This window comes from Onychomys torridus, chromosome 20 (genome assembly GCF_903995425.1).
Source record: "Onychomys torridus chromosome 20, mOncTor1.1, whole genome shotgun sequence".
NCBI classification, from domain to species: Eukaryota; Metazoa; Chordata; class Mammalia; order Rodentia; family Cricetidae; genus Onychomys; species Onychomys torridus.
Window position 1 is genome coordinate 35,578,275 of NC_050462.1, and position 18,501 is coordinate 35,596,775.

The window sequence follows — 18,501 nt, forward strand, 5'->3', positions numbered from 1 at the left end:
AGTCCTGGGTGTCCTGGTATCTGCTTTGTAGTCCAGGCTGGCCTTGAACTCACAGAGATCCTTCTGCCTCTGCCTCCCAAGTGCTGGGATTAAAGGCGTTCTCTACCATCACCAGGCAGAATGTAAATTTAAAGGCATGTTACATCCACAGAACACACTGTTTCTTTTTGTGTTTCTTTACAGACAAAAATGCATGAGTGCCATTTATAAAACAGGTATTTAAACTGAATAAATGAGGACATGTAAGCCAGTGTTTCAATATTCCACCTTATACAACCAAGGAAACATTTTAATTAAACACAACATGGGCCATAACATCAAGAGGTGTACAACCTAGTGGGAAAAGAGAAAAAATGATGTGATTACATTCCAAGGTGGTGCAGCAAACTCTCCAACAGAAGCAGGCCACCTCTGAGAAAAGACCACTCTGTCCACAGACAAGGAAATCAGTCCATTTCTGAAGGGTGGAACCTCTGGCAAAGCTACACAAGAGGCATCTCTTAGGCCAACGATATGCAGTTAATGCAAGGTTAATGTCACAACCAAAAAAGCATGAAAGAGTGGTGACCATATTAGTGATTAGAAAGGAGATACAGCTTAGTCCTATTGAAGAATATAAAAGAATGCTGGGGCAAGATTCCAAAGGGTCTTCATTAATGTCAAACAAGATGCCTGCTTACTGTAACAATAAGAAAAAAAGATAAAGGACATAGCAAGAAGAAAAAAGGTGCTTTAGGAAGGAAATCACTGATGAACCGGATGGAACTGGTGAGGAGGTGGCCAAGTGGAAATAAAGGAGCTGCAAACAGGGGATTCTGGCTACAGGAGTCCTTTTTCTCTTGGTGGAGCTGGAGCACAAAGAGAAGGGGCTGCTGAGTGGAGAGCCATAGGACAAGAAGTTCTGAGGCTCCAGAGCAGGAAAACTCTCAAGTTTACAAACTACGTATGATAGCTGTTTTAGGCCAATGGTGCACGTGCCCATCAGACCCTGCAGAGAGAGGGGTGGATTTCCCACCACTCTAAAATCATTAATAGTTACAAGGGAATTAATTTCCTAAAGAAGCATCAACTCGTGTATGTGTGTGTAAAATACACATATTCTTTGTTACATCCAGGGTGTGTATTCTAGACAATTAATACTTTAAACTATATAACCTTTAACAATCAAATAGGTTAAAACATGATCAATTAAATTCTTTTGTTAGAGACTATATTCACTACTGTTACCATATTAACTATAAATATTATATATATATATAAAGTTCATTTCCAAGCTGCATGAAAAATTGAGTGAGATGTATAATTTTTTAATAAACCTGTAGTTAATGACAAAAAGTCTATATAAAAGTTAAGAATCACGGACTATTACTATTAGTTATAAAATGGAGAATAAAATTGCTTTTGTAGGTTTCACATAAAAGATATTGGCTGACATAACTAGATGACTTACAATGAACGTGAATGTCTTCAAATGCACACCTTAAAACGACACTCTTCTAAAAATGTATACTTTCTGAATACTTGATGCCGAAGAACAGACAAGACATCTAGTGTACTTTCTCACAAAAGCCAGCCAGAAAGACACAATTGAATTACACGTGTGCTGGGTCCAGCACTGGAGGAGGAAGGAAGTGAGAAGGGCACAAAATAAGGCAGAGGTGCTGAGAGACCTTCCAAAAAGAGAAGGGAGGTAAACAGCTCACCACAGTGTGGCAGTCAGTATTACTTTCTATACTGAAATGCTAACATTATTAAACAGTGCATTTCAAGAACATAACAGCCTAGTGAAAATTAAAAATGGACCCTGGCAAAGCATCAACTACCATTAAAAGACCACAAAATCTTATGTATTTAAGTGCCAAATAAAAAATGGATTTCTCAGAAAAACAAAGTTTTAGACCAAGAGGTCTAAAAGAGGGCAAAAAGGTAGAAAAGATGAAATGTTATGCTATCTGCAGAATAATGGAACTACCAAGCAGTTTATCACGTTCCCAGTTTAAAATTATACTATGCAACATCATCTCTCAAGGACTCTACACTCAAGCCAAACAACACGATAAAAACTTACAGAAGCAACCAAAGAAATAATAATGTGGCCTTAGTTATTCATTCTAAGTTGTTAAAATGGCCCCTTTACCTTTTCCTAAAGGTATCAACACATTAGAACTTTGGTTGTTGGTTCGAAACAGGATGCACTATGCAATCCAGGCTGGCCCTCAGACTCAAGATCCTCTTTCATCCATCTCCCAAGGTAGAAGAAGCTCCAGAACTACATCTTCAGTTATTTTCATTAACAGTGGAGACAAGTGACATTTGTGAGCAGTAACAATCTACAGCACAAAGTCTTCCATTTCCCAACAGTGATGACTTCTTGTGCTTACTCTCTCCAATAAATAGATCTGCTATCATTAAACCTAACTTACAAAACACTAACAGTTTGGTGATGGAATTAAAATTTTAAAATAAATTTCTCTAACAAATATAAAAAAAAGTTTAAAATTATCCTTTAAAGTTTGATCTAATTTACTTAAATAAATGGTGATAATTCCTCTACTTACTTTATTTTGGGAAAAAAAAAAACTTACTAGCTTTCGACTGTATCTTATCTACACAAAAAATGAGAGACCAAGGAAGAATGCAGATTCATGCATGTGTACACAAAGCCTTAAAGAGAAATTGAAAATTAAAAGTAATGGTTTTAGAAAAGATATCAATGGAATCTAATAAACAGAGGCAAAGGAAACAAAGACTAGGTGGAGGTAATATTACTAAAGGAAAAAAAGAGAAAGGGAACAAGAGAGAGTAGAGATACAAAAATAAAACTGGTAATAAATCACAAAACCTAACAGTTTATGAATCAAATACAGTAAAACAAGTTTACATAGATAACTTTTTAAAATGGTAAAATAATGAATTCCTCAATACTACACACCTAAAATTAAAATGCTTTTATTAAAAAGAAAAAAATGGATGCTGAATGTGTGTGTGTGTGTGTGTGTGTGTGTCTGAATCCCTGGATAGTGCTAAAGTGCAAAGTTATAGAAAGACACAGGACTGGTTCTAGCAATGTTTACACTCAAAAGGCTCTTCATATGCACTAGTATCAAGACTGGAGCAAGGCACTTCCACACAGTCACTCAAATGATCTCTCCAAACACCGTTTTTCAACCTCAAACATACTTTGAAAACCACATACATGTGGGTGTGTACACACACACACACACACACACACAAACTTTATTCCTACAGATTAACCATCTTTCAGTAATTCAAAATTCCAAATCCAAGACACAAAAACAAAACAACAACAACAAACAACAACCCCAAACCTGAAAATCTGAAAAAATCGCCACAGTCATGATGTGTAAGAAGTTTTAGAACTGGGTGGGGTTTACGTACTTCTAGTCTGGAGTATTCTGGATTAAGAAACAATCATTATGCTAATTTGATGACTAAACATTTTATAATTACTTTGTAGAAAGTGAAACTGGATGCTTCGTGGATGTATCATTTTCTCTCCATTTTACATTTTAACATTAAAATACTGTTTAAAGATAATGCAATTGCTAATCAATTTTTAAAAATTCTAGAAATGACCTTACATTTAATTCCAACTAGTATTAAATATATTCTGCTTCATTTACACTTACACAGTGAGTTCCAAGCCAGCCAGGGGTACACAATGACCCTTGTCTTTAAAAACAAAGAAACAAAAGAACCTGATGTATACACCCAGACCATATTCTTTATTAGCGTTTATAAGATACTTTGAAAGATTTTTAACATTCTATCTGCCAATAAATGTAATTTTCAACAGTATCTATTCCCCTTCTCTTCAACACAGCATATTATTTCCTAACTACTGCAGATTCTAAGAGCAAGGCTCTAACTAGATAGATAAAATCCTTGCCTCTGCTAAGTTTAAATTCTAGTGGATTAAACAATAACCAGGTACTTTCAGGTAGTGATAAATGCTATGCATTTTCATCTTAATTATTTATTTTGTGTGCATATGCACATGTGTGTGGCTGCATATACCCCACAGCTCCCAGATGGAAGTCTAAGGACAATTTGTGGAAGGTCAGTTCTCTCTGTCCACCATGTGTGTTCAAACTCAGGTCATCAGGCCTATGGGCAGCAGGCACCTTAACCAGCTGAGTTGTTTCCATGGCCCAAATATTATGGAGTTTTGAATTCAGAGAATTCAGACAGTGGGAATATAGTTACATACTGTTCCTATGGTCCAGAGGAGAAATTGAGATGCATACACACTTTGCCCTAGGACACAGCTTGTAAATCACATAGCTGAAGTTTAAACTCTTATTAGGCTTTCTACAGCTCACATTCAGCCACCAAAGCGATTAAAGCACTTTATAAAGCGCAGGTGGTTAGTAACATTCACAATATGTATAACAGTAAAGAGTAATTTAAACCTGCAAGGAAAATGTCAATGATGAAGCCCTCTCTGTTACTGAAGATAGGTGGGAAGGCACTTGCTGCACAACTGTGCCAGCATGCATATGACAAGCAGGGCATGGTGGGCACACTTATAATCCAATCCCAGTGCTGTGGTGGAGGCTCCCTGAGGCTTGATGGCCAGCCAGCCCTGCCTAATCTGTCAGCCCAATCTGTCTTTCTCAAAAGACAAGGTGATGGCTCTTGGGGAAGAATAACCAGGTTGACCTCTGGCCTCCACAAGTAAACACATAAATACACTCCTCCTGCCAGGAACAACCCCCTGCCACCACCAACCACTCCCAAAAGCCCCAAAAAGCAATATTCCGCTACTGACCTACAATCCCAGTCATCCTTCTGAAAGGAAGTCAATCCTGGCATTGAAATTAGTATTGTTGTGCATTAATGACATACACTCTCATAAAAAGGGATGTAGCAGACTTTATCCAAGACATTAAAATGCTCTATAAAGCCAAAGCAAGTCAAACTGTTGTAGTCTTGATAAGAGACTCAGTATGATTTGAAAAACATGCTCAAGAGGATTGGAAACTTTTATATACTAAGGGGACCATTTCAATCAAACATTAGCAAACATTCTAAAACTCAGAGATAAGCAAATTATGATTCATGAGCAAAATCCAGCACCCTGCTTATTCTGTAGGATACATGACTAAGAGTGATTGTTACATTATGGTTATGCAGCATTCTTCATTCTGCCTCTTAGTCTACAGAGCCAAGTTACTACCTTGCTTTTCAAGAAAAAGGTTCTCTGACCCATGATGTACAGTATAAATACAACTGGATAGCACCACAGAGATAAAAAACAAAAAACAAAAAAAAGGTATTTATGACCTTAAACCAGAATTGGTTCCTAATGGGCATAAGTAGTAAATCAAGTACTAAGACAAAATAGGAAAGTCCTATGGACCGTTCTAAGTATAATCTAAACCAGAAAACATTTAAAAAAAAAAAAAAAATCCCTGGGGATAGGGATGTGGCTCAGTGGTAGAGCACTTGTCTAGCATGTGCAAGGCCCTGGGTTCTATCCTCAGCACACATGAAAACAAACAAAAAGCCACACAATAATGGAACGGTTTGCAGACAATTTAACCTGATTTTATCATTATACAATGTAGGCATATATTAAAAGATCACATTGTATATCCCTTAATATATACAATTTTTATGTTTCATATAATATTTATTTCTAAGAGAAAATGTTGAGGGATCATTTTTAATAAAAATGATAAATACCTCAGTAATATAAAAACCACAGAAGAAATTTTGAGGAAATACTTTTACAAGAGCTCAAGACCACATCAACAGAGAACTATGAAAAAGCACAAACATAAGTAATACAAAAGCTACAAATGGTCACTAGCTATATGGGAAAAATTCATCACTCACTGTGTCTAAGTCTATGTGTTTATGTTTAGAAACACTAATATATGTACGTTGTTTTGGTCTGAAATGAATTGTCTGCTATATGGTCAACTGTGTGAGCCTTAGTTCTCAAATGATGGCACTGTGTGGGAGCCTTGCTAGAGGAAGTGAGTCACTGGGAGAAAGCCTTGAGGTTTAATGTCCAGGTCCCACTTCCTGTTCACTCTGCCCACTTCCTGATTATAGATTGCTGTGATCAGCTGCCAACCCCTACCCTCAACCCACTGGCTCCTGCTGATAAACCCTCCCTGTCATGATAGAACCATCCCCTTGAACTGTAAGTCAAAATAAAACCTCCCTTCCTTACATCACTTCTCCTTAGGCATTCTGTCATAGCAAAACAATCAACTTCTTGGGTCTATTTGCCAAGACTTATGAGCTGGTATTCTTAAAGGCATGGGGAACCCTAGCAACACTAAAAGTTCACACACACTCTGATGGAAGATGTCAGCATGCTTTCAGAAACTTAAATCATTCTATGACTTGTGATGAAAATATCTGAAATATAAAATTGGAAATCCTCGCAGTGAATTGGTCCTAACAAGATTTGAGTTTTTCTGAGCTACGTATCTATACTTTCAAAGTTTATATAGTCTGCCTGTACTGTTTGCAACAGGAACAAAGGAAAGTATAGCCATCTTCGGTACCCAGTGCTCTGTTACCACCACTTTACAAGCGAGGAAGGGAAGGCTTTGAGACATTCTTGCTGACAGGCAGGATACAAGCGTATCTGTATTGCTTCTGAGTTCAAGTTCTTCATCTGCCTATTTTATTACTTATTAATTTAACACTGAAAGTTTCATGAAGAAAAACATTGTTGCTTCTGTGACAATAACTATATTGGAATAGTAATTAACATATGTGAGCCCCTGGGTAACATGGATATACTAATTCCAATTTTAAAATTATAGTAGTCTGGGAGGACACACATTTCTTGTTTTTTAAAAACCTCTTTTTATGGGTGTAGGTGTTTTGCCTGCATGTATGTCTGTGCACCACAGGCATGCAGTGCCAAGGAGGACAGGAGAAGGCCCTAGGTTTCCTGGAGCAGGAGTTCAGAAGACTGGTGTGAGCTGCCAGGTGAGGGCTAGGAGTAGAGCAGGCCCTCTCAATGCTCTAACTGTAAGCTTCTCTCTAGCCCTGGCAGAGATTTCTTTGTTACTCACTGTCTACATATTTTCGTTTAATTCTTCATATGCTCTCAACGAAACCCTTCATCACCATATTTATTCCCATTTTTCTACCACATTCGGCTTTCACTGCAGATCCACAGTCAGAGTTGTAGTTTCTGCAATGAAACTATCAAATATCACACCCCACTGTCCCACAACACTAGTGACTGAATCCAAGGCTTTGCTCACACTAGGCAATTGCCTTACCATTGAACTACATTCCTAATTTTTTAATCTACAAAAATCAACACTTAAATCAGACACACGTGTAAATAGTAATTCAACATAATTCCCATGAAATAGCAAATAGTTAGACAGTCATGAAACATCAGAAAACCAAGTGACATTATTCCATAAGACATTAAAGGACACTAACCATAAACAAAGTGCACATGTATCTTGGAGGGAAAACTGATAACTTGCTTCTAAAACAACAAAATGTTCAAATAAAAATAATGGAGAAATGGGGATATTGGATAACCAAATCCTAAATCCTAATCTGAACCTACCCTGAGCCAATCTGTGACCCTCTAAAAATTGGAATGTGAACTGGTAACCATCAGGTTTAAATGAATAAGAGCGTCTGTTACATGCTCAATGCTCCAAACAGAACTGGGAACCATCAGCTTTAAATGAATAAGAGCGTCTGTTACATGCTCAATGCTCCAAACAGAACTGGGAACACTGCTAAGAAATCAGCGAGCGGCACACTTATAAAGCGTTAAGAGGAAAAAAGCTCAACAGATACACGGGAGTCAGAATATAGCTGGATTGGCTAAAAGGTATAATACAGGAACTAGATTAAAATGATCTGAACAAATGACAAATTTTAAAATATCCTATAAATGTGTTACCTTTCATGTGGAATGGGATTCCTGATCTACTAGCCTTCCAAAGCACAGATCTCTATAATATATAATCTACACAGTAGCAAAAACTTTCAACTGTAGTGTCTGTGGCTGAGGAGAGAAGGGTTTCTTTACCTGCAGGCTAGAATTCCAGGAGAGGATCATACAGTGAGGGCAGAGTTTATTGAAACCTGCTAGTTTATGTATCTTGAAATCTGTACAAATGTGCTCATTAACCTGCTTACCTTTGTGTGTGCACTTGCTCTATTATAACAAAAATACTTCCTATGGAACAAAACCCCCAGATCTCCTCAAAGTAACATTACTTAGCCATATCTCTGAGACTGTCCTATAACAACATTATCGTATCTCAGCTTAATCAACACAGCACACTAATTTCCCATGACAAGGTAGGACTTTATCTTTCTGCCCCCAGGGCACAGTCTCTAAAGCACAGACAATCCCCTGGAGTTTACATGCTCCTCGTCGGGGAGCTAGAAGCAGGCACAGGTGCTGCTGAGGAAACACAGCGTAACTGACAACTTACATCTTTCTCTGACCGATGTGGGAACACAGAAGACTGGCTGTAGTACATGTTTTCATCATGGTAGTCGCTGTCCACCCCCTCTACAAACTTCTTTCTTGAAGCACCAAACATGCTGTTTGTCACCTAAACAAAAACATCACTTATCAAGAATAGTATTTTGGAAAAGTCCGGCTTTACTTTACCCCTATGGAAACAAAATGAATACTGCTATGATCCTGAAACAGATTAACTAAGAGCGACGGGACCCATGATAAAGATATAAATCTGACTGTACAGTATCATTTCCTGCCCAGGTCCTAAAAGCAAGAAAACAATTCTAACTTTTATAGAACTAAATCACTTATTCTTGAAAAATCATGGCTCCAAATATAAATTTTCCAAAAACAGTTTTATTTTTAAGTTTAAATCTTCACATACATTGCAAACATCAGCATCTGTCACTACATATCTACTTCTAAAACTACTTAGGAGTATGAAAGTATCCTGGAATTTTATATCAAGTCACAACTATCTACATATATAACAGGATAAACTTATCATGTAGGTATAAATTTATGATATTTTATCTACTACTTATTCTTTTGCTTCTGAAGTTTTTATAAAAACATTAACAATTATACCCTTACACCAAAACTAGTAAAAGCTATGCTAATTTTTAAGTTTCCAAAATTATCAGCTGGCCAACATGAAGTTTTTGTTTCTGTTTTGTTTGCAAATAGGCTCTTACTCCCACACTGGCCTTGCATTCCCAACCTTTCTACCTCAGAGCTATGGGATTATGAAAAGGTGTCGCTTAGGCTGGCCAATGAGTCACTGAAGGCCATTTTATCTTCTTGCTCTTGTCAATATTCTGAGTTTAGAGTAAACCAAAACGCCAATGATATTAGAAATTTATAGAGACTTGAATAACATAACTGCATTTTTCTAAGTATACTCAAATCCAGTTTAATGTCATAGCTATCCTCTTCAAACAAGAGCTAACCAATCTTAGTGAAGGTCCACACATGCCTACCCACCAAACTCCTAAGTCCTTTCTAAATACTCTACAATGCAGGGCAAAAAAAATAACCCTCCCCTGGGCTTTTTTTCAAAAAACGCAGTTACAAAAAATTTAGGTCCAGTACATGAGATTTTAATTTGTTTTGCAAACATTAAGATTACACCTAATTTTCTTTATAGGACCTTTGCTAATGAGCTCTAATTCTAAGAATAAACATGGATAAAAGTATGTACCATACATAGTTGAATATCCAGGCATCTCCCGTTAAATTTACACACATGAATGAACTCAAAATGATACCAAGTAAACTTTTCTTTGAAAATATTTACATAATATTATCATTAAAACCAGTTCTAGATTCCTAAAATCCCGAAAACGAAGTTAACTTATATAGAATAAATCACCTTGTTTAATACCATGTAGATGAAATCCTCTCATACAACACGGAACTGCTTACCCTCTACTGTGTTTTCTCCCTGGGTGTGGGGTGGAGCATGGAGGGAGAGAAGTGGGGCAAGAAGGGAAGAGGCAGGGGAGTTACAGTCATGAGACTACTAATCATTCTGACATGCTTCTGTAACAACCAAATAGTAACAGTCACTGTCCCCAAAGGTCAACCCTGCCAGCGTTAGGGACAGGGGCAACCCATTTCTGATCATGGCAGACTAGAAAGGGAGAGAGATGTTCACTTCTCCTTAAAGCTAGATTCATTTTAAAGATTGGGCCTTTGTTCCAGGCATCCTGAGGGACCAGGACAGGAAGATGTTTTTGAATGAGCAGGGAGAGTAAAAATGGTCCGAAAACACAGAAGGAAAATACAAGCAGTACCGGGCCAGCAGCTGTGGGAAGAGACAAATCCCTCGGTGGGGAGACGGATTTATCCCGGACGGACTGCATTCAGTGGACAGCGTAGAAGGGAGGTGGAAGACATGGCCAAGGGCTACATCGCAAACAGAACTTTGTGGGAGTGCAGGCCTCTGGGCTTTATCCATGGGAGATGGAAAAAATCAAGAGCTCATGATACTTGGGGGAAGTTCAAAGAGTGAATATATTTACCATATATGTTTCTAAGTGATCCTAAATTACACCATGAAAAAATGGTCTATGTAAGGCCAGGAGCAGGAAAGAGAGTCAGGAGGGCGGCAATAAAGGATGATGGTTCAGGACTACAAGGGCAGCAGGTGTGCTGAGTAAAGTGGTTGGATAAAGGACACACTCTGAACAAGAGCAGATAAGGGTGTGTGTGGGTGTGGCATTAAAAAGAAAGATATTTACACTCTTTTCCTGCAAAGAATCAAGGGAACCTAGAAATCACATTCTATCAACAAGAAAGTGCATATGTCAATAGTATAATGAAATTCCTGGCTATCTCATATAAATGAAAGTCAATTTTGTAAATAATTTACAAAAATAGTTCAAATTAAGTAACATTTCCTCTTGAGATCAGAAACAAGGATTGTTACATGCTTTGATCAGGGTCTTGTGTTGTGAACTGACTGACTCTTCACGATTCTCATACCAGATTATAAGAACAAGAAGCACAAACATTCCTCTAAGAATAATGTTATATATCAAAAGTAGTATTTCTCATGGGGAAACATTTAACTATAACCTTTTCACCTTTCCTTTGTTTCTACAAGAAGGTGTATTTTTTAAAGCACACAGGTAAGTTAGCTTATACTAAATCTTCTCTACCAACCTCATTCTTCGAAAACAATTGTCTTACAAAAGTAGCACCGGGAACTATGTTGGGACAAAATGGAAGTGCTAAGCTGCCTTGAATTCCTCACTGTCCTACTCCATGACTCATGAAGGCATATGATACCCAACACAAATTCCTGCCATATCCTGGACATTTAACTACACCGATTCAAAGATTCTAAGCCAAGGTCAGTAAGTCTGCATAATTACAAATTTCAAAACTCTCAAGTTTAGATAATCTAACCAACAATTTCAGAGCTGTCTAAGGAGGACTGTGATGCAGAACAGGGGGCAAGGGCTGCAGTTTTTAAATGATCAGAGAACTAGAACTTAACTAGTACTTAACAAATTAACTAGAAAACATCCATGCATGTGACTTTTTACAGAACAACAAACAAGGGCAGGAGAACAAAGAACAGTAACAAACAGCATGCCCTTCATCCAGATTCCCCAGAGACAAACCAACCTTCTCTAAGACCTAGAACGTTAGCTAGCAATTGCTGGACTGGGCATAGAGCCCATCCCTGAAAACTCCTTTCCACGAAAGAGGTCCTTTCCTGGTAACAAACACACAATGATTTCAAAACTTTTCTCAAGTTGTAACTGAAGGTTCTAGCAGCACATTTAAAGCGCTGCCAAGATTTTCCACTCCCTAAGTGTCAAAGTGTCCATCTGTCATCAACAGTCAGACAGACTTCAGGCTGATGCGCTAACTCGGGTTCTTTCCCCGCTTGCTCCATACACCCAGCAAGCATTGCTTTCCTGACTGACTGCTGTGGTTCCTTCTTACACGTCTCTTAGTTTATGTTCTTCAGCTTCACTACAGGACTCTTGAGAAAAGTTGTGCCGAATGAAGACAAAGCTTGATTAAAAAACAAAAACAAAAACAAAAACAAAAAAACCCTCTAATCTTGAACAAGCTGACAATCGGATTAAAGACAAATTTGGGAATAAATTTGCAAATTCAAATACAAAATCATTTTACCTGTCTAAGGGAAACCTCGATGAAACAAACAAGAGAGGGAGAAGAACCAATGTGGACCAACCAAAGCACATCTATGAAAGGCTCAACAGTGAGGAAGGAGAACCAGGAACAACGCGCTCTCAACACATCCAGGTGTGGAGCAAACATAATGCTGCCAGCACTGGAAGGTTGAAGGAGTAAGTTCTGGAGTTCATCAAGGTCAACTTTGGCTACATAGAGTTTGTCTCAAAAACAACACCCCCCCCCAAAAAAAAGCCCCAAACCCAACAAACCCCTTTCTCTGCAGCCCCCCTGCAGGCTTTGGAGGCAAAGTGAGAAGAGCAGGCCCTCAAGGCTAGACTGACAGGGCAGAGTACACACAGGGACGCCGTACACACCGCTAGGTTGGGGAAAGTCTCAACAACCAGCCTGAGTGCTCACTGGAGTAACCCACATCTCCAAGAGCACTCTATCTCCAGTGTCACTGACCAGCAGCACAGGCACCCCAAACAGGTATCCACAACCTGTTCTGCACTCTCCTCAAATCCACTTTCCATCATCCAGGCAATTCCAGTGACAGCTTATGTTCCTAGATCTGCTGATCAAACTTCTTCAACTGCCTGCCCAGATAAATAAGCTTAAAAGCTCTATGTAATTCACCTCCCTGACCTCTCCTCACAGACTCCTCTCTCCCCTCGTAACTGAAATGGCTTCAGTTGCTCAGGTTCCTCTCCCCAGGGCCTTTCTCCAGGCTGCTGCCTCTGCAATGCTGTTACTCACTCGCTCTCCTTTGAAATTTTAGTGCCAAGTTACAAAGCCTGGTCTTCTCCATTGGTGAAAGCACTTTATTGTAACTGTAACTGTAAAATGCCACTTTTATCAGCCCTGGAGCAGGCAAAGCCAGGTGGTACACACCTTTAATCCCAGCACTCTGGAGGCAGAGGCAGGAGGATCTCTGAATTTGAGGCCAGCCTGGGCTACATGGCTGCTATCCTGAAGAGCTGCAGCTACACAGCAAGACCCCATCTACCAAACAATGCCATCGTTGTAATGCTAAGACGCTAACAATTAGTGAACCCTATTTTGTATCTGGACCAGAAGTTAGACCTCCTGCTCCAGGCTACACATCTGATAACTACGTGTAGAGGCTCTGAGCCTAAGCCAGAAAGGTTTCTCTTTTAGACACCATGGTAGGCCCAGAATCAAACATAAATACAACTTACACTTTACTGTGTGTTTGCTTCATGCGAAAGAAAGGGTGTTAAGAGTCAGCATCATCGTCGATAAAAAGGATGATCCTTATCTTTTGATGAACAACACAGAGAGTACAGTATGCTACAACCAAATACTACTATGTCAGAACCACCACTTTAGAAGACACTGAGACAACAGGCTCTACAACACTGACTATACCTATTTTAAAGAAATTTACATCAATTTCATAGTAAAAACACGTGAACAAACATCAGTACATTAACTGGAGAGTGACTGCTGCTGGGACTAGTGGTGTACACCCGACTTCAGGAGGCAAAGGAAGGAGGCCTGAATCTGACCCAAGAAAGGCAAAATAGAACAATCACTGTGCTGAGGCTGGCCTTCAGTTGTAGAATTGATGATTAGCAAGGCCCTGGGTCGGACTGATTGCCAGCACTGTGGGACTGAGGAGGGGAAGGGAGGAGAGGGGAGGAAGGGAGGGCAGAGGAGATGAGGGGGAGGAAGGGAAAGTAAGAAAAAAATTACCCAAGGATAACTTCAAGTAGAAGTAAATGCAAAAATTAATATACACCAATTTTCCACATTCCAAATGAACTAACATGTTAAAGTACTTTCTAGAGTAAATTCTACTGTAACCAAACTCTTAATTTCATTATGAAGCTAATAATCCAAACACTATATGATAAGTATGTAAGACACATCTAGAAAGTGGAATAATCCACTATGCATTCTTTTCTTGTGGATTCTCTCTCTACAGTATGGGGTTTTCCTGCTAATATATTGATGCAGGTGGCCAGCATAAAATCAACTAGCTCACACAGTAATTCAAGACATCTGACTGAGCCAGGTACCATGGCTTGTTCCTTGTGTCCAAGGAGAGGCTGAGGAGGCAGGACAGCTTGGACCCAGGAGTTTACAGCACACCTAACCAACACCGAGAGGCCTTATCTAGAAACAACAAAAATCCTAGAGAACCAGAAGGCCGCCCCCCCCCCCCCCTGCAGACTGGTACTAGTTTGTTTCACTGTTTCAAGGACACCAGCATTTTCCTCCTGGCTATGGAGTTTGCACTAACATTGCACTATCAAGAAAAAAAGGGAACTAAGTGCAAGTCACACAAGGCTGAGAGAATGAAAAAGCTGTCCCTTTCCTAGTGTTTAATGCGCATGCTGGCAAGTTACTTTGATTGCTAATACAGAATTTAACTTAACTTGCCTTTCAGCTTTCAGTGTACTTCACGAACACACAAGTTCTCTCCTGTCTACCGAAGCAGGGAAAAGGAGTAAAAACCACAAGTTGTCAGTGGTATTTATCTAACTTTACCAAGAAGTACTCAATTAGCACCTGAAACTATTCATGAGGAGCCTGCTAGATTAAATTTTACTACGAAAGTGTCTAAACTCGAGGACACTAAAACCATGTGCAACATTCCACTGTACAATATCATAATCTAAGAGATTTTTATTTTAGCAATATGAGATTCTCAACCAGCTATTTTAATCTCCAACTATTATAAATAGTTCCAATATTATTTAATTCCTGAGAATCCCCCCCAAATTTCAGCCAAAAATGAGTTCAAATTTCTGATGCAAATTCACAGCCTAGCAATCAAAGCAAGTCATGCGGCAGTTTTGGTAAAGTAAGAAGCTGGTAACAGAGGACAACAGGCTACAGAATGCTGGAGACAGCAAGGGAAGCCACTCACGAGACTGGACGGGAAAATGCTTGGCTGAAAACCCAGGGTGTGCTTCACATCTGTGCTCATCATTTTGGAGAATGTGTGTCTTAACAGTCCTTTCCAAGGGTTACAGAAATACTTTGTAAATTTTTGAGTAATTAATACAAAAACATAGGGTCCCGGGTCTGGAAGCAAAAGTGAAAGGCAATGTTCTGAATCCCAAACTTGAAATTTGGTAGCCCAAGCAGTCTTGCAGGATGGCATTTCCAGGCAGGTACACCACAGAAATGAGAGTACTCCTCCCAAGGAATGTATGCTCGGGAAAGTATTCACTAAAGTGCCTCCTCCTAAAATTTGGTTCTGATCTTGGTAAAGTGTTTTGTTCATGTGAATAAACTGACTTTGTGGTTTTTCATTTTTTTCCATTTCTAGTTATCAGTAAGCCTTATACAGGTCTAAATCCAACTCATTAAACACAATACACCTTAAAAGAAAAATATACCATTAGAACACCAAAACTCTAATTATCTAATAATGCTAATCTATGGGAGGAAAGTTATGTATCTAATAAAGGTACATGTATTTTTTTAATTTAAAAATCTTAAAAACCACGAAGTCATTCTTATTAGACATATGTATCTTCAGTGGCTCATCTGTGCACTAAAGAACCAACTCTTACCTAGCACTGTAAGAAACTGAGTTGAGAATGCATACAGAAGAGCCTAAACTTGAGCAGTACACTTCCTCCTTAAATACAGATATAAAATTAAAAACAGCCACAGAAGGCCAAGCTAACAGCAAAGAAGCTCCGGAGTTTAGGATACAAAGCAACTCCTCTAAGCAACAAAGGAGGTCCTGTTGCCGGTATTTGAAGACATTTCTCAAGGACCAAGGGCAAATGGTCTGACACTTTGCTGCGGGTATACAGTTCTACATGGCTCTCAGAAAATTCAAACTTTAGAACTCAGGAGAGAGAGACAAACCACTGAAAAACTGTGCATTTTGAAGATCTGTAACAGCAACAAAATACTTTGTATTCCAATCATCTAACCACAGACACAATGGAAAAATGGTACCTATATTGGGTCATATCAAGACTTTGTTTTTCCTGGGTTTCATTTCAAACGTCTTGTTGTGTGCTCAAGAATCTACATGTCATATGACATGAATGACAGGGAATGCACACTCTTAAAAGCACTGGCCAAACTCTGTGTAAGAGAACCTGCCTTAGCTGCATCCTATCTACTTCTGTTAACAGCAAACCTAGAAGGGTGGAGTGTCCCAGCCCTCCTGTCACGGTTTCCCAGGGAAACACATGTGGATTTCTCTCGTTACCTGCTGAAGCCCTAGGTCGGAAGAAAGCACACTTAAAGCTAGAGGAAGCTAAAAACCTGCCACCACCTTAGACTCACAGGGCAAAACTGTGCTCTATGAATTTGTCTTTCTTTTTTTCTTGGCTTCTTTTCTGAATTTGTGTTTTCTTTTCTGAACACTAGACTTTTACCTAATAATTTACATGATAGCTTTATGAAGAAAACACAAAAACATTCCTAAACTAACAAAATGACTCACTTGCAAGACGGCCCCATCCGCCCTCAAAATAGTGACAGTGCCACTGTTTACCCGCTTCCCCGCCACACACTTACTTACCTGTGCGACTTCTTTCAACATTTGCTACTCTGGGGATTGGAAAGCTCAGAGCTGGAGGCTGAAGTGAAGAAGGAAAGGTTGGAGGGTGAGCCATGGCACCAGCCCCACACTAGGAGCTCCCCTGAGATATTACAGCAGGGTTGACACCATAGCTCTGAAGTTCAAACTCCAGCAAACGATAAGAAAGGAGTCCAACCAGAACATGATAAACGATGGGAATCTTCTGCTCTTTGAAAAATAAGGAAATCATGCTATAAAGATCCGAACGTCCAGTTTCAACATTATGACTCCCTGTTTATCTCTTCATATTACCCAACCCCAGAATCATCTTTCAGACTGCTTCAAATGCTAATTAAAACAACCAAAAAAGGGCAAAGCTCTGAAGCATCTTGCACACTTTGCAGGAATATGCGAGGATAGGGCTTACCTGGCCTTCATGAAAACATGTTAGGAAAGTATGTTCAAATATGCTGTCTATCCATTCCTTGCACACTCTTGTTCTCCTGCATACTCAACCTTAATTCTACCCTCTCCCCATGTTAACACCGTCAATCAACAGAAGGAAGGGAAGCTGGATTACACAGCTCTAGCTCCTGCAAATGGACCAGTGAACTGTTTAAAAAGAGAGAACTTTTGGTTTAAGTGTATTTCTTGGGAAGAAATTAATTCAAGTGTTCTATAGTGATTAAAAAGATAAGGATGCCGGGCAGTGGTGGCGCATGCCTTTAATCCCAGTACTCGGGAGGCAGAAGCAGGCAGACCTCTGAGAGTTCGAGGCCAGCCTGGACTACCAAGTGAGTTCCAGGAAAGGCGCAAAGCTACAGAGAAACCCTGTCTCAAAAAACCAAAAAATAATAAATAAATAAGGACCTGTCCATCAGCGATTCACTTTAATCAAATCCAATGATAAATTTTTAAAAGATTTTTAGGGTGGCTGAGGTGCACACACCTGTAATCCCACCCAGCACTTGAGAGGCTAACACAGGAGGATTATTGTGAGTTTCACAACAGCCTGGGAATCTGTCTTAAAAAGGATTTTCAAAACAATCTGATGATGGGAGATGAGGTGGTTAAATAAAATATTAAATTTACTCACTTTGGGAGAAAAGGCAGTGCTAGAGACTGAACTCCATCCAGGTCTTGCACATGCTAAGGCAAATGCTTTATCTCTGAACTATATATACATTGAACTATATATCACATTTACAAAAAATATACTTGTTTAATAATTTAAAAGCTAAATGATTTAGAAATAGATGCATTCTATTATACTTAAGCTATTTCAAAACAATATTCAATAAGATGGATATCACTGAAGACTATGTTATTTTAAAATTCTCATACTAAAAAATACATATAGCTATATCAGAATGGTGCAGTTAAAATCAGAGTATTCTTTCAATAGGGGAAGACAGTTTAAAATGCATCTAAATATTTGGTCACATAAATTTATTTAGCAAATGTTTATTCAATATCTACTATGCCACTATTCTAGATGATGTGGACCACACTTGAGAGTTTTCCCTACAGAGCAGAGGAACAATATAACTAAAAGGCAGTAGAGACATTTTAAAGTGGTCCCTGCACCACCACTAAGGGGTCCTCACCTCTTAGCCTCCTCTTCGTTAGCTCTAATTCCTTTGCTCCCATTTTCCTCCTCTTACTGGTTCCTGCTCCTTGTTGGTCCTCACATACACCAGGGGCATTCCTACTTAAAGGCCTTGGTTCCTGTTAGGTCCTCCAGATAGATCCAGCTTCATCTATCTCAGCTGTTCAACCATTTCTCTGTCTACCTACATTTATTTGTTTTTAATTGGAGACTTTACCC

At 39.1% G+C, this 18,501-nt stretch overlaps 1 protein-coding gene across 11 annotated transcripts in view; it reads right to left on the reverse strand.

The window, feature by feature from the left end:
• Nucleotides 1–18,501, reverse strand: part of Cnot2 (CCR4-NOT transcription complex subunit 2) — a 95,454-nt gene that overhangs the window by 32,824 nt on the left and 44,129 nt on the right. For 3 of the 11 annotated variants that reach the window (XM_036169543.1, XM_036169547.1, XM_036169545.1), the window contains exons 3-4: nucleotides 16,674–16,731; nucleotides 8,466–8,588 (exon numbers count right to left, since the gene is read on the reverse strand). In XM_036169543.1, coding sequence (XP_036025436.1) covers nucleotides 8,466–8,588; nucleotides 16,674–16,694 — 144 coding nt within the window. In that variant the 5' untranslated portion in view covers nucleotides 16,695–16,731. Of the gene's footprint in view, nucleotides 1–8,465; nucleotides 8,589–9,869; nucleotides 9,942–16,673; nucleotides 16,902–18,501 lie in introns of those variants that run through there. The other 8 variants (XM_036169540.1, XM_036169541.1, XM_036169542.1 and 5 more) reach the window with 5 other exon arrangements.